Source organism: Lepisosteus platostomus, chromosome 8, assembly GCF_059453375.1.
Source record: "Lepisosteus platostomus isolate fLepPlt1 chromosome 8, fLepPlt1.hap1, whole genome shotgun sequence".
In the NCBI taxonomy this organism is placed as follows: Eukaryota; Metazoa; Chordata; class Actinopteri; order Semionotiformes; family Lepisosteidae; genus Lepisosteus; species Lepisosteus platostomus.
Genome location: NC_142618.1, coordinates 53,875,799 through 53,891,303, shown reverse-complemented (window position 1 = coordinate 53,891,303; position 15,505 = coordinate 53,875,799). Strand labels below are relative to the sequence as shown.

The 15,505-nt window shown below is 34.9% G+C and overlaps 1 protein-coding gene across 1 annotated transcript in view; it reads right to left on the bottom strand.

The window, feature by feature from the left end:
- LOC148657534 (V-type proton ATPase 116 kDa subunit a 1) overlaps nucleotides 1-3,046 on the bottom strand; it is a 49,446-nt gene extending 46,400 nt beyond the window's left edge. The window contains exons 1-3 of the mRNA XM_088643943.1: nucleotides 2,925-3,046; nucleotides 2,685-2,809; nucleotides 2,233-2,311 (exon numbers count right to left, since the gene is read on the bottom strand). Coding sequence (XP_088500069.1) covers nucleotides 2,233-2,311; nucleotides 2,685-2,801 — 196 coding nt within the window. The 5' untranslated portion in view covers nucleotides 2,802-2,809; nucleotides 2,925-3,046. The remainder of the gene's footprint in view (nucleotides 1-2,232; nucleotides 2,312-2,684; nucleotides 2,810-2,924) is intronic.
- Nucleotides 3,047-15,505: the final 12,459 nt, after the last annotated feature.

The window sequence follows — 15,505 nt, the reverse complement described above, 5'->3', positions numbered from 1 at the left end:
ATTAGTTCAGGTGCGCAAAATTTAGAAGCAGCACAATTAGTTGAGTGAACTCTATAAGGACCCGCAGTAAGCAAGCAAAAAAGTCAATCATGAAGACTAAGGAATTTCAGACCAACTCAAGGAAAAATCTGTAGAAGGTCAGAAACCAAGAGAAGGATACAAATACAGTATTTTAAGCTGTAATGTATTTGCACATCTAAGCTGAAGGAAGATGACTGCTTTTCTAATTGATTTTATTGGTGGGATCTAGATCTTATATAACAAAGATAACAGAACACTTCAGCTGGAAACATAACGTCCAAAACATTCAGTGAAATTGCTGGTGGGGGAGGTTATTATTTGAACATGTGCAACCATTTAGGAAAGACATTCATTTTTATTTTCAAAGATTTACTTTGTTCATATCACAGTTATGGCTTCCTTTTAGGATCCATGCATTCTAATGAGGATGTTGTAACAGGGTGTGAGACACTCCTTACTTGAGCCCCTGTGGCCCATACAATAGTACAATATTAAAATGTAATATTAATACCGTATAAGTGCATCTATATACAAGTTAAATGAAGAAACTAAAAGAGTTTATCCAGCAGAACGAGTTTTATAACAACATTTGATCTGACTCAATTTTGTAATATAATTCCTGGACACTGCAATTTACAAAACTAGGCAGCTAAAATTCTCCGAATAAAAGTTGAACTGTAGATAAGAGCAAATTACCACTCGTCCTAAACTTCCCTTTGGACCCAAAATCCAGCACTGAGTGTAAAAAATGTTTGGGAATGCTAACCCTAACCCTAGCTGCGGCTTCAACAGAGCAAACCTGCCATCTGTCTCTGAAGCCCTCCACAGTCATTAGATTTCAAAATGTGCCGAAAAATTAAAAGTATAAGTCAAAAAGAATAAAAAATAATCGACACAAGCACATTGAAATTGATGGTCTTCAATTATGCATCCCATTTAGTGAAATTTTCAATCAGCTGAAAAATGCAGTGAAAATGGTATTTAAATGATAGGGCATTTCAGACCCGTACAGGGTTTGGGTTACAAGAACAATTATATGTTGACTCCAGTTATACTGTACATCTAGTTGCACATTAAAAGGTAAAATTAAGAGAGTTTATCCAGTAGAACAGGTTTTCATCTGACTCAGTTTTGAAAAACAATTGCCAAACACTGCAGTTTACAATATAAGTGGCCAAAAGTCTCCAAACAAAAAAGTTGCGGATAGGGGCAAATTACCACTCGTCCTAAACTTCCCTTGGGAGCCAAAATCCAGCACTGAGCATAACAAATGTCTATCTAGTGTGAGTATGTTAACCATAACCCTAGCTGTGGTTTCAACAGAGCAATCTTGCCATCTGTCTCTCCACTCATCAGATTTAAAAATGATCCTCAGACCAAAAAGGATGAGTCTAAAACAATAAAAAACATTGAAAAATGGTGTTGGAAATTGACGGTACTCAATAATGTGTGTCCAGCTGAAAAGTGCTATAAAAAGGGCTTTGAAATGAGTGGGCATTTCAGGCCACTGTAGGGTTTGGGTTACAAGAACCACTAAATGTTGACTCCAGTAATATACATCTATTTGCAAGTTAAATGATGAAACTAAGAGAGTTTAAGCTGAATGAGTTTTATAACAACTTTTGATCTGACTCAATTTGTAATATAATTCCCAGACACTGCAATTTTACAAAACAGACAGCTAAAAGTCTCAGAATAAAAGTTGTAGATAGGAGCAAATTTCCACTCATTCTTAACTTCCCCTGGGACCCAAAACCCAACACTGAGCATAAAAAATGTCTAACTAATATTAACCCTAACCCTAGCTGGGGTTTCAACAAAGCAATCCTGCCATCTGTCTCTGAAGTCCACTCATCAGATTTGAAAATGATCCTCAAACCAAAAAGTATGAGTCTAAAACAGTAAATACCATTTAAAAAACTGATGGAAATTGAGGGTCTTCAATAATATGTGTCTTATGCTGTAAAAAGGGTTTTGAAATAAGTGGGCATTTCAGGCCAGTGTAGGGTTTGGGTTACAAGAACCATTAAATGTTGTCTCCAGTTATACTGTACATATTGAGAGCTTTTAGAATTACAACAAATACTACAGGTTCCCATATTTATTAGCTGCAATTTTAATGTGTCTCAGTATATAATGCAAATCCTTCAGGTCAGTTCTGTCAGATCATATGTGTCAAAGACAGACCACAAAAAGCAGAAAAAAGCTTACGTAGTATCCTTTCCATCTCTTCACATTTTTTTACTTCATTCACAAACCTCTTCTGGAAGGCTACAGTCCCAGGGTTCAGCTAGATGAAACGAATATATAAGTATGGTCAATAATGAGCACTCCAAACTCCACAGTTCACATAGACATAACAGAATTGAATATCTTGTAGTTTGCTTATTGCAAAGTTTTTTCATTATGTTTTAAAATCCAAGTCTTGACAGTTATAATAATGTTAGAAAATATAATCAGATTTCAGTACTGCGTGGTAGCAGCGTTTGTGTGAAGTAATCAGGACATAAACAAGCAAAACTGGGTAGTGAGATGAGTATTTTTAATATATATTTCACAGTATTTTGCTTTTCTGTCAGAAGTACAGAAGATGGGCTTTTGATTTGATAACAGCAATGATTCTGTATGACAGAAAATCTTTCACAACTGAAAATCATACTTACATCTTTGAACTGCACCAGGCCCAGATCCCCCAGCTCATTTATGCAATAGTGTGCTGATTCTGTTTGGAAGAAAAGCTGAACTAAACACATCTCTTCACTTCGAAAGAAAGAGCCCATCTTGGATCCTGTAATGATGAAAATAAAGAGAGTGGACGATAAGTTTTCACAACCCTCCTTCCTTGCTTGCAGCTTTCCAAACCACCAAATGTTTCAGATTTAAATTTATAAAGGTTTTCATACCAGGTGACAGCAGACTGCTGTTCGAAATGTACTTGAAACAAAGAGGTACTGATTGAATGTCAGAGAATACAAACCAAACAAAGAGATAGAACAGCTAGATCCCCCTGAACAGCAGATTATGGAGTTGATAATTGCATTTTTGTTTTGTGAGACACATTAGCAGAACTCGTTTCAGGGCATATCAGACAGAAGATCGATAGAGTGTTTGCGACACACAAATCAATATCTCTTTTGCGGTCGTGTTTTTGCTCCCCACTCACAGGACAGTTCAAATGGGGTACTGATTTTGTGCTAGATTCATTGGCATACTCATGGAATGAGATTGATAGGGGAGGATGGGAGCAGATGTAAGTGACAATCCTCTGTGGTAAATCTTTAACAAAACCTGAGTAATGCATATTTTTCAAAAACATTCAAAAAATCTACAGCCTTCAAAATTGTGAATTTGAATTGTTTTTAGTAATTTTAATAATTCCTTCCCTTATTCCAAAGCCACTTGTCCTTATCCGGACTTCTCAGTTTTTGGTCTATTGAAATCCACTACATTATTTTCGGCCATCCACGATCCTTGTTGGTATCTGCCCTACCAACTTTTAGTTTCTTAGCCTTTGCAGTAATATTTCATTATTGCTTTTACAGATGCATTTTTTCTCATTTCTTCTGAGAATACACTTTTGCAAGCCTATTTGGTTACTATGTTTTTTATAGCACTTGTATGAATTTATTTTCCTAATGCCATGTAGTGGAATCCTCAAAATAGTGAGTTGACTGAGTTTTTGATTGAACAAATAATTTGCTTAATTAGGTCATATACAGTATTAAGAATAAAAACCTGCAGATTTTAGTTTCCATGTGAAATATTGTAAGTGGCCGAACTTGAGTTTTCCATCTATAATGTAACTTTTTTGAAAAAGGTAGCTGTGAATTTGATATCTTTTTCCACTAGTTTAAATTTCTGGTCAGCCGTTTTTCTTTGTTGTTGTAACAAGTAGACAAGTATTATTCCTTTGATTAGTAGAAAAGATGCGGGATTATAGAATGAAGCACAACCAGCTTGCACTAGATTTCTTCTAAAAACATAGCTGCCTGATATTAATTAAAAAATAGTGAGGGCCCTGTTTAATATTGTAAAAAGTGGATTTAAGTTGTGATGTATGTTATAAATCATGTTTACAGTTTCACAGTTATATTTTTTATATATCTTGCAGCTCAAGAAAGAGATCCTTATATATCGGTAACATTGAGACAGACAATCCAAGGAAAAGTAGTGTCAATGGTTAGGTTCTCAAAATAAACTGACATTGGGACAGGAAACACAGACAACTATGCCTTCCAACTTTTTGTAATGCACCAAAAAAAGCATTTAGGTAAGGAAATCCAGAAAGACTGAGATATTTTTATAAAAATATAAAAATGTATTAAATTGATCAATGTCGGTGCTTGACCTGATTTTGAAATAACATCTCTGGACCAAACACTTTCTATCCAGCCTAACACTTCCCTATACAGTTCAGAATCTTCTGATTCAATTTAGTTGAAAAGTGTATTAAAAATTACAGCTACTGTATGTAACATACTGTATACAGTATGATGCTATTTTATATTCGTCTCAAATGTGTGCGATCCTGCAAAATAGTATTTGATATACGGGCAGCAGATGTTTTTTTTAATTACATGCTTTGTTACCAAAATGATGACAGCAAGACGAAAAAGAAAAGGGAATAGTGAGTGCTGGGCCATTATCACAGAATGGTTGATTTGTCAGGAGAGCATCATGGTGTTCAGTGAGTACAATCCAAATGGCCGTTTTACATTAAACATCCTAATTATTACAGTAACTTAGCAACTGAGGAAAGGGCAATTAAATCTCAGAAACCTGCTACAACTTAAAAATATTTTGGCAACTAGCTGCAGTTAAAGAAGCAACTGCAAAAAGTTATGTTCTGATGTTAAAGAATGCTAAAGAAGACAAGGTTTTTAACTGAAGGAGTAAAAAAAGTATTTGAAATGATGCATGGTGGATGTTTCTGGCATGGTGTGCTCCGAAAAATTATGTAAATATTATTGATTGAAGAAGTCTTAACTTCTGAGTTAAAGAAAGAACAAAGCTTTATTGACCTTCCCATGTCAGCAAGGACATCAAGAGCACAGGATATGATTTTTGTGAGAGTGACAACTACAAAATTACAGAGATTCCTTACAATAAATTCAATAAAAGGCACAGCAAATCAGTAAAGTACAAGAGACTACCTTGCATTTCTGCAGCCCAGTTGTAAACATGAAACAAGTTCACCGATATATCACCAGATTTAAATAGTGAAAAACACAGGACTGTTCAAAACAAAGATCCTTATTGTTCTGCGCTATATTATACATCAGGTGGCTGTGAGGAAAAAACGATCTGGTCGGTTATCCTGTTGTTTGCACAGCAAAGAAAGCAGTGAACTGCATAAGACTAAAGGGACTGTTTTCCTTCTTGAAGACACTTATGTTGAACAACAGGGTGCAATTTATCATACAATTGTTCTTTGGCCTAACTTAGGAAATGAGTTTCAGTGAGCATGGGAGCAAATTAAAGACATTTTCACTTTTCTGTACTGTAGATGCTAAGAAAAGTGTGAAGCTTTAAAGGTGAAGTTAGTTTTATTCGCAAATCAAAGTGTCTGTTCATTCTCCAACACTCAAATACTTGGAAGCAGACAGGCAAACACACAGTTATCTGTAAATAGGTGGCACTGAAAATTTTCTTGTCTCTTCACTTTGAGAAGATCAAAAAGACACTGAAGCTAGTGTCATGCCTAATGTCAATCGACTACAGGAAAGTCACGCTGGAATTATAACTGGAGCTCTTTGATTTGATTTAAGGAATAAATTAGTTCAGAAAAAAAAGATGGGTTTTATGCCTCCTTGAATGACATTTCTAAGGTCTTATCAATACCTAACATGTTTTGCTCTATCCCTAACCACCGCAAGCAAATTGCATAGATTTCAAGCTGCAATACAATGGAACTATAAACTATGAAAAGCATTTCATCCCTGAAATTTAGTACAATGTAAATGCACTCATGGCAGAAAATATACAAATGAAAACCAAGTGGCTTCGAAATACGGCCTATTAAATTCAGAAATACAAGTTCTTCTTCATGATTCATTATACAGACATACTAGGGGAGAAATACAGATGTGAACCTGAAGTTTCTTTATCTCATTTGCTGTTCTGCCTTTTCATTCTGGAATATACAGTAGGTCCCAATGTGAGATCTCAAAGGGTTTAATTTTACATTACTTAAATTGATGTCCCCAATACCATCACCCTGACTGCCAATCTGCAATTTATAGAAGCAACCTACTGTACCATTATTAAATAAAAGTTCCCATTTATATAAAGGCTTAAGATACATAGTTTGATGTTTATACTTTCCTGTTTATCTTCTTATTTTTCAATGGCCCTTGAGTAAAAATACTGATACTTTTTCCAAAAAAGTGTAGACTATTAACATTAGTCATTAACATTAACATTAAGTGGCTAAACTATATTTTATTTAATTCTTTCTTTTTAGCTCCAAAAATAATTTGGTATCCCCATCCCAAAGATGATCAAATGTTTCTAAACATTTCCTATAAACAAATACACTGAAAAAAATACGACAAATTCTACAAGACTCAACAAAGGCTCTTTTTACAGTAAGTACAAATATTTAAATATTACTAAAATTAAAATGTCATTAGAATAATTTTATTTTCTGTCTTCACATATTTCAGCCTTAGATTCATAGGTTATTATTACATTTATATTTCTGATCTACCATTTGAAAATTATGTTGTAAAATTAAATGTAGAATATAAAAGTTATTTAGTACTATTAGATATCTGAAATTACAAACAGCATTGCCAGGCATAATAAATTCTCAAATTAAGTGGCTTTCTATAAATCCAAATGTTTTGGTCATAAACTACAGAAACTCTATTTTTTTTAAATACTATTTCCAAGAATAAAAGGAGAATTTATATGGCTTATTGGTGGGAAGTTAAGTATTGTAATGAGGCTGAACTTCACCATGAGGTTACACAGGGAATAAAACAGGTTTATTACAGGCTAACAAGAAAAAGAAAGAAAATACATAATGTTTCATGCTTACAGACCTAAAGAAATATCCACAGCCAACACATTTTGTTTTTTCTAATTCATTACTTTCAGCCTGACAGCCTTTTGCTCCTTTATTGTTTAACCATGCTGTACAGTACATAGTTTAGTTCTTTCCACTTTTTCCAGTTTGACTGAAAACACACTACAGCACCGGGATATAAGCTCCACCATAAAGTTTATTAATGCTTTAGGTGTCAACAGCCAAAATGTGTTTTTTTCTTTTCACTTTTCAGAGTGGAATTAAGCTTTACTTGCCCTTATGCATTCATTTAGTCTACTGCGTCACCTAGTTGAATCAGTGTCTTTTCATAGTAGAAACCATTATTACTTTTTTCTTAAAGGCTGACTTATCATACAGCATCACGGACTTAAACTTAACCCACCTACCAAATGGCTCTAATAAAGGGGAAATAAGTCCCTTGAAGACAGAATAACAAGCTGCTAGTCTTGGTAAAGGGTGAGTAGTAAAAACAAAAATCACATTTCATGTTTATGTGTGCCCAAGGCTCGAGAGTGCCCTCCACTGTTTTTTTCATGTTTATCGCTTAGAATGAATACTGATAATCATTACTATATATTTACTTCATTAGCCATTTTATCTCTATACAGTCATTGAGATTTGTGTAGGTAGTTAAACTACGAGCCTGTGCAGTGACAATTCACAGGGTGAATCTTTTCTTCAGGGGGAGCCACACAGCAGACATTAAAGCCTGCTAGGTGAACAAATCAGGCCGCCGATGCTGGGAAACTTGAATGCTCTGGAAAGAATGGGAATGGTGTTGCCCTACAGTAATTTATATTCTGAGAGCTCCATCCCACCCACATCATTTCTGCAGCAACCTCAGAGCCTGGCTGGCATCAGGCTACTTACTGCTAGTAGCTTGATAGATCCCAGGTTTGAACATTTATTTCACTGCTCTCGGAAATCAAGCTGCATAGCCCAAAAGAATGTCAAACCTTCCACTACAAAAGATTACTTTGTTTGCATGGGGGATAATCACTGATATGGAATCAATTTAGTTCAACTCAAAAAAGAGGAAAGTATCCAATAGTAATTCACTGACCTTTCAGCTAAATACCCCTGCATTCACAAAGTAAAATAAGAAAAAACGAAGATCTAACCCCTTCATTGTTCACTTTCATACGGGCCAGTCCTTCATTTCAAATTGATATTTTTTATTCATGTTCTGATTTTTGGAATCTGAGGAAAAACTTTATATAGCCTTTTAGTAACCCTTAGAAGTTCAAATATGAGTTTACATAAAACTCAAAATAGGACATGAGGAAATGGGCTTACACTGTATTAATAAAATGGAAATTAATCAAATATTAAATATTTTTATAGCTGCTCAACATATAGTATAAGTATCACATTTTATCAGGGAATGTTTCACAGTGTATATGTATAATATTCACAGGGATTTCTAAAATCATTGTAATTAAGCTATTATTTCCATTTTGAACCAGTAAGCAAAAAAAACTGAGGATGTATATTTTGTTCTATTAAAAGAGTCTAATCTGAGAACACTGTCAAACATTTACAAATAAACATTAGAAGTGGATTTAAGAAAAATAAATTACATTCCTTTTCCAGTTATTGCTTTACGAAAGAATCAATTTTCTACAAACTTTTTTTTTCTTAAAGAAGTTTTTCTACAAACTTTTTTTTTCTTTAGTTAATCCATGCAACAACAGTCAGATCTCATTCAAGGCTGTGTATTCCTTTCATTACAAATTTCTAATATTCCTCACTGTTTTACCAGATTGACTGAATTCTCTCCATTGTGAGGGCATGATTAAGGAAAGAAAATAAAAATATTGAGGACAAAACAGAGCTTTTCTTTATTTAGTAATAATAATAGTTTTTCCTTGAGTGAAAACCCTTTGTGTTTTGTTCTCTTCTAGTCATTGTAATCACAGGCACACAATGCTCCTTTGGAAGCTGTGGCCTTCAACTACCTGAATGAGTGAGTTTGCATAAATGAATAAAATTGACTATTTTTCATCCACATAATAAATCACATTCTCTCCTTTTTACACATACAGACTCACACATATAAATATATGTACATATTTATATCCTGAGCCTGGATTAAAATAATAATTATTATAATTTTATAGAGTACAATGTTCCCAGAGTCAAAATATCACTTGTCAAAAACTGTGGCATAACCACACAGTTTAGATAGACACCTTCAATCACTGGATAAGCCAGAAGGGTTTTGTTTCTATTTTGTCCTTCTCACTCATTTTCTAGGAGCTCAATGGGGTTGATTTAAAGTTGCAATGAAAAGCAAGATGTATTGTCATACATAGAAGTTTCCCATGTTGGAGTTTCAGTTTTATGATGATGAAAAAAAGCAACAAATATAGGAGCAATGTATATCATCTACACAATCTTTTAGATCCCATTAGATCATTTAATTCTCTGCTTGTTGCAAAAATGTGATATACAGTAAGTCTTTTAGTCTCTTCAAGGCTTTGTTGCCTTTGGTTCCCATAACAACTGCATAAGAACAGAACCACACTTAAGTTCTTTGGGCTATGTGTGGGCAGATTGGAATCAGTACATCAATTCCTCTGCTCTACATCTTAAAATATCCTACAAGTCAACACTGACTTTATTTCTGGTTTAGCAGAAATAAAAGATATTTAAACAAATTAGAAGAATTTTCAAACCCAAATGTACTAGATATAAATATCATAAATAAATGTCAGATATAAATACAATATATAAAAACTCTATATAGCTTTTTTCTCCTTAGAATACTATCCTTACATGTTTTGGAAGTTTACAGTGATATGCGATCAAACTAAGCTTAATCTTATATTGTATATCAGATGTGATCTCAGAAAACAAAGTTTGCTTATCAACATAAATGTATATTTACACAAAATGTATATTAACACACACTAACGATACACATACTGTACACATGAGAATACAATATATACAGTTGTCTCGGAAATGTATTCCATTGATTAAGAGTAATAAAAAGTTGCCTTTAGCAGGTGTACATGGTTTTCAACAAAGCGAAATATGTCTGAATGTATTAGCATTACTGCTATCAAACAAATGTACACATTCTGAATACACAATGTCACTGAAACTTGACATGGGTCAGAATTTCATATTAATTCATGATGAAGAAACAGAAAAATAGTGCAGTACCTTCAAAATGTTGAATGGGACTGTGTTTTTTATTGGATAGGACACTCCAACATAAAGCTCGTGTTAAAAGGAAAGCCACATCCTCTGTAAGGCATGGAGATTAATATCTTTGGCTTGGAGATTGTTTTGCATAAGGCTCAAGCTTGACTCTACCCAGGACTTGTTGTCCTGTCAAGATCGCCACAACAGCTACCTGAAAAATCATCCAGGAAGTCACAAAAAACTCCAAATGACAAGTAAGTATCAACAGGTATCTCTCACTGCAGCTAATGTCAGTGTTCAGTATCAGAAAAATACTGTTTTGGAAAAGTTTTCATGGAAAAATAGCCATACAGAAACTATTGCTCTCTAAATAGTACATTGCTGCCCATCTCAAGTTCATAAATAAACATCTGGATAACCCACAAGACTACTCAAAGAATGTTCTCTGCCAAATGAGTCAAAAGCTGAACTTTCTGGCCACAGTGAGAAATGTTTTATGTGGTAAAAACCAAACTGCCTTCCAGCAGAAGAACCTACCGTCAAGTATGGTGTGAGAGTATCATGGTTTGGGGCAGCTTTTCTGGAACCATGAATTCAGCATAATATCGGCAAGTCCTGGAAAAGAAGAAATGTTGAGGTTTGAATTAATTATGTCAAAGACATTTGCTGTCATCCCTCCCAAAGTTTCATTAAAAAACTCCAATGAGTGCGGAATAACAACACCCAATAAGAAAATACATTGAGGAATGTTAATTGAGAAGGAAGTTGGTAATCATTGGCTTAACCTACCTGGCAGAGGGTTCGTCTGGCTACTGGATGAGGAAGTTAGGAACCCCGAAAGAACCAAGCTGGACACAAAACCACCAATGCAGAAAAGCTCTGCTTACTAAGGCAATCATAGCTTTCTGGGAAGTGACATGGAGAATTGTAAGTTAGAGTAGCAGAGAAGAAAAAGTTTGTTTCTGTCATTCCTCTTGAACTTTTGCTAAAAAAGAAGAAAATAAAAAAGAAAAGAAAAAACACATACTGCAGGTATAGGAAAAGAAAGCTCAACAGCTAAATTTTTTTTCTCTCTTTTCTATCTACTTTTCCCAAATGTACTACCTGTCTGGAAATAATACACATTTTTCATGTCAACTGGGAAGTCCATGATTCAATGCTCGAGCATGAATGAATAGATCTTTCAGATTCTAGGGCAAACTTGTTTTTTACTTTGTTTTTGCTGCATTGCAAAGTTTTGAAGTTCCACCACTTTCAAAGTACATTGTAAAATATTCAAGTTATACTTTAGGTCTTACAGACTTCAATGTAAACAGTAGTGTTTTATGGCAGTTCAGGTAAGGAAATGACAGACTGAACAAAAATATTTTTCACATAAATATATCAAAACTACGTATAGTATATGATATGGCTTTTACAGTGATTTTCCAAAACTCTACAAGATGTCTCTCTTCAATCTGGTTTACCATTCATCGAAACCAACCTAAGCTTTTAAGAAGCTGAAATTGTAAATCATAGCTGAAAGCAATTGAGTTATAGATTAAGGGAGCTTTAAAAAGATTGAGAAACTAAAAAGCCAATTGCTTTAATAGGTTTCAGTGCACAGTGCCACTATATTATAATTAAAAGTCATTAATACTTAAAGAGGCCTATAACTAAGGTTTTATAAAACCTGAATAACTAAAGATAAGTGGTAATTCTTTCTGATTAAAACTTTCGTAGTTTGTTTGCCTTCCTAGACAAAAGAACAACATCACTGAATGACTTGGGGTACCAGACTCTGACTGCTTTCATCCCTTAAAATACATTTATCTCTCTCATATCATAGCTTTTAGCCTTAGCTGAATAATGGTGTTTGTTCCTAGTACGTACAGAGAATGCACAGAAATTGTATTCAAATACACTTAACAGATCTTCATTCTGTTGCATAAATAGCAAATAATTATTAGAAGACATAATGAGTCCTTGTATTTTAAATCTCAAAACGTCATAACACTTGTTGAATAAAAAGCAAGATTCAAAATCAGCTTCAATCGTGCAATTAAAAATAACCCTGAAGTGTCACTATGTCCATCAGAACTTTCACTTAATATACATAAATTGGTTTTACTCATGTTTTAAGTAAAACAATTGTTAAAAAAATTGCAGATGCTATATCATTTTGCTATATCGTTTATACGGGAAGATATAACATTTTCTTAGAAGTATTTTGAAGTACTGTCTTTCCATCTGTCCTTACCATTAAAGATTCCCATATGCTTTCCATATGTATGTTTTTTGTCTGAAAGTCAAGACGCCTGTTTCCATATGTGCACCGAGCAGCATTTTAGACCCTGTTTAGTAACCCATGGTAATTGATATGGTTTCAGACATTTTGACATATTCATTAAGGGTATTTAGCTAATCATTTACAGAACACACATTAAATATTACATATGACGATGGTGCTTTTCTCATTCGGATTGCATTACATTTTAAATAGAAAATTGGCGGAGTGAAAAAGAAAAATCACTTCAAAGCAGAAAGAAAAAAACACTCCAAAAATGTATGGGAACCCTAAGAAAAAATGTAGTAACTTTGACAAGAAAACAAGAACAACAGCTATGGAAATGATTTCCAGACTTGGGAGTGGTTAATTTAATTAACCCACAAAAGTTAAAACATACATAGCATGGAGACTGCTGTTGTATTTCCAAAGTTTGCAACATATTGATTGCACATAGCTTAAGAAGCTGAATGAGGATGAACAAAATTAAGAAAATCGTGATTTTATCCTCAACCTGATCCTAATCACAAACCAGTAAACAGCTTTATTAACCTTCTAACACATATAACCATTGGATAAAAGTCAGTAGGATGCAGAGTTTAGTATTACAGATTTTGGACTGGACGCTTGTGAGTTCAGGCCTCATTAGGGGACTGCTGTTGTACACATAGGCAAAGTAATTCAGTCTGACTGTCCCAGTGAAAGCACCCCCATACAAATTGGTGCTTACAAATGGGTCATTGTAAATAAGAATCTGTCCTTAATTGATTTATCTCATTTAAAATAAATAATGCATGAGTAATATAAATAAAAAATCTGCTCTGCTTGACATTAAAACGTTCTATGCGAAAATAAAAATGTGTCCGAAAACAAAACAAAAACTAAAAGCTTCAGACAAAAAACGGTGGATGGTTGACTCTGGGATATCATTCAGCCATTTCTTGAAACATGCCAGGTTTTCTTCTGCAATATTATTCCTTCCACATGCTCTGCATGCTCTGTGTAGAAAATAGCCTCCTGTTTTCTGTCCTGAATAAGCATCCTCTTGATAGTTACTTGTGTCTGTGGGTTCCTGTTTCACTAGAAACTGTATAAAGTACAGTAGGTGACTGTATTTGATTTTTATATTCATTTTTAGCTGTGAGTCTGCCCAATTTTATTATTAACTCATAATTGATACTTAAAACAATTGAGCTTACAAATAAGTTAAATGTGCTGATTCATGTACTGCTTTTTAATGTATATTTGTTTGGTTTTTATACAAAGGGCATATATGTGGTCCCACAGGTTACTGTATGCTTAAACTCTGTACAGACTAAAATCAAAAGAAATCACAGAAAAGAGATATAAGTTCATACAGTTGCAGAATAAAGAATCTGAATGAATACAAAGAAAGTGCTTATTAAACTGCAGTTATTAAAATAACTGAATTATTTTAACTCTCCTTCATCCTTGTAACAGAAGTGAAAATGTCCTTGTGAATTCCATAATTCCAGAATAAAAATATATATATATATATTTTTAAACACATTTGCTCTGTAGGAGAACAAATGAGGAGAACACTCAGGCCTGGGATTTGCAGCCTGACCTGCAGCCTCAGCAATGGGTGGTGACCAGAGGAACTGGATCTGAAAACTCTAGCAGTGGCCCGGAGGCATGTTGAGACAGTTCCCTTGGAAACCCTGTAGGCTAACACCAAGTATTTCAATCTGATGTGGGCCGCTACAGAAAGAGAGACGAGGAGAAGGCAAACATGAGAGTGTTTTGGTACTGTGGGTTAAAAACTGTTTTCTGTATGCGCTGGAGCAGTCTGATGGCAAGTATTCCTGCTAAAAGGAAGTTGTAGTAGTCCAGTTGTGTGATGAGGAATACCTCGATGAGGAGCTGAATTGAGTAGTGGTCTTGGACATTGTACTGGAGGGATCTGCTGGAGTCAATAACAGATGAGATGAACGTGAGATTGTCATCAATTACATGTAATTTAATCTAACACACAGAAAATTGCTAGCAGCCATAAAAGTGCAATTTTCAAAAACATTGTTTTATTTAAAACTGAAGAGGAGTGAATGAATTATGATTGCATTATCACCTAATGGGTAGTATATACAGTAGATGTGTGGTGTTAGTATATACAGTAGATGTGTGGTGGGATGCATAACAATAAAAACCTACAGTACTTTAACCTAAAAACTATGATCATAGTGCTTGTTTAGCTTTCAGTCTTTTTTTATTGTTTTTGGCCCTCTATGAATCAATTGAAAGAAGCGATCTGATAAGCTACCAGCACATTCAATTCATCTAGAATACTTCAATGCAATATGTAGCTCATTACTTGTAGCAAATACATTTTTCCACTTTCATCAGCACAATCTCATTTCTAGAATATAACAAGGGAAACACAAGCGTGAAGCATGTTATAAGCCAGCTGTTACTGGGATTCCCTAAGTGATGGATCACAATTGGCAAAGTACCGGTGGGGTTGGGTGAGCTTGAGTCAACCAGGAAATCCACAGCTTTCTGTGGAACAGCAAACTGAATCATCTTTATTGTCATCCACAACTATATGTAACGAACAGTTCTTTCCGGACCCTATGCAGACGACACAATCCGAAGAAGTGGGGAAACACTAGGAAAACGTCATGTAGGAATACGGGGCTGAAAACAGGGGGGCGTGTCCAAAGTGCGCTGGTGCACGGGGGAGGTGTAGCCGAGGCGAACAATCCAAAAGAGTAATCCATAGAGGGAATCCAAAAACACAAGAGTAAGTCCATAGCCAGGAGATCCATCCAAACAAGGAATTAAAAACACGAACCGGGTCTGAACCGGCGGACTAGGAACAGGAACAGAGGTTAAAACCTTAACGGGACCAGGCGCTTCCAGGTCCCGGACTCGCACGGTGCAGAAACCAGATGCAGAGCCAGGATGAGCGTCAGCGCCTGGCTTTTAAGGTGGGCTGGAAAAAGGGATCAGGTGCACAGAATAAAGTCTAAAGTGAAGGGCTGGAGCACCCTTAA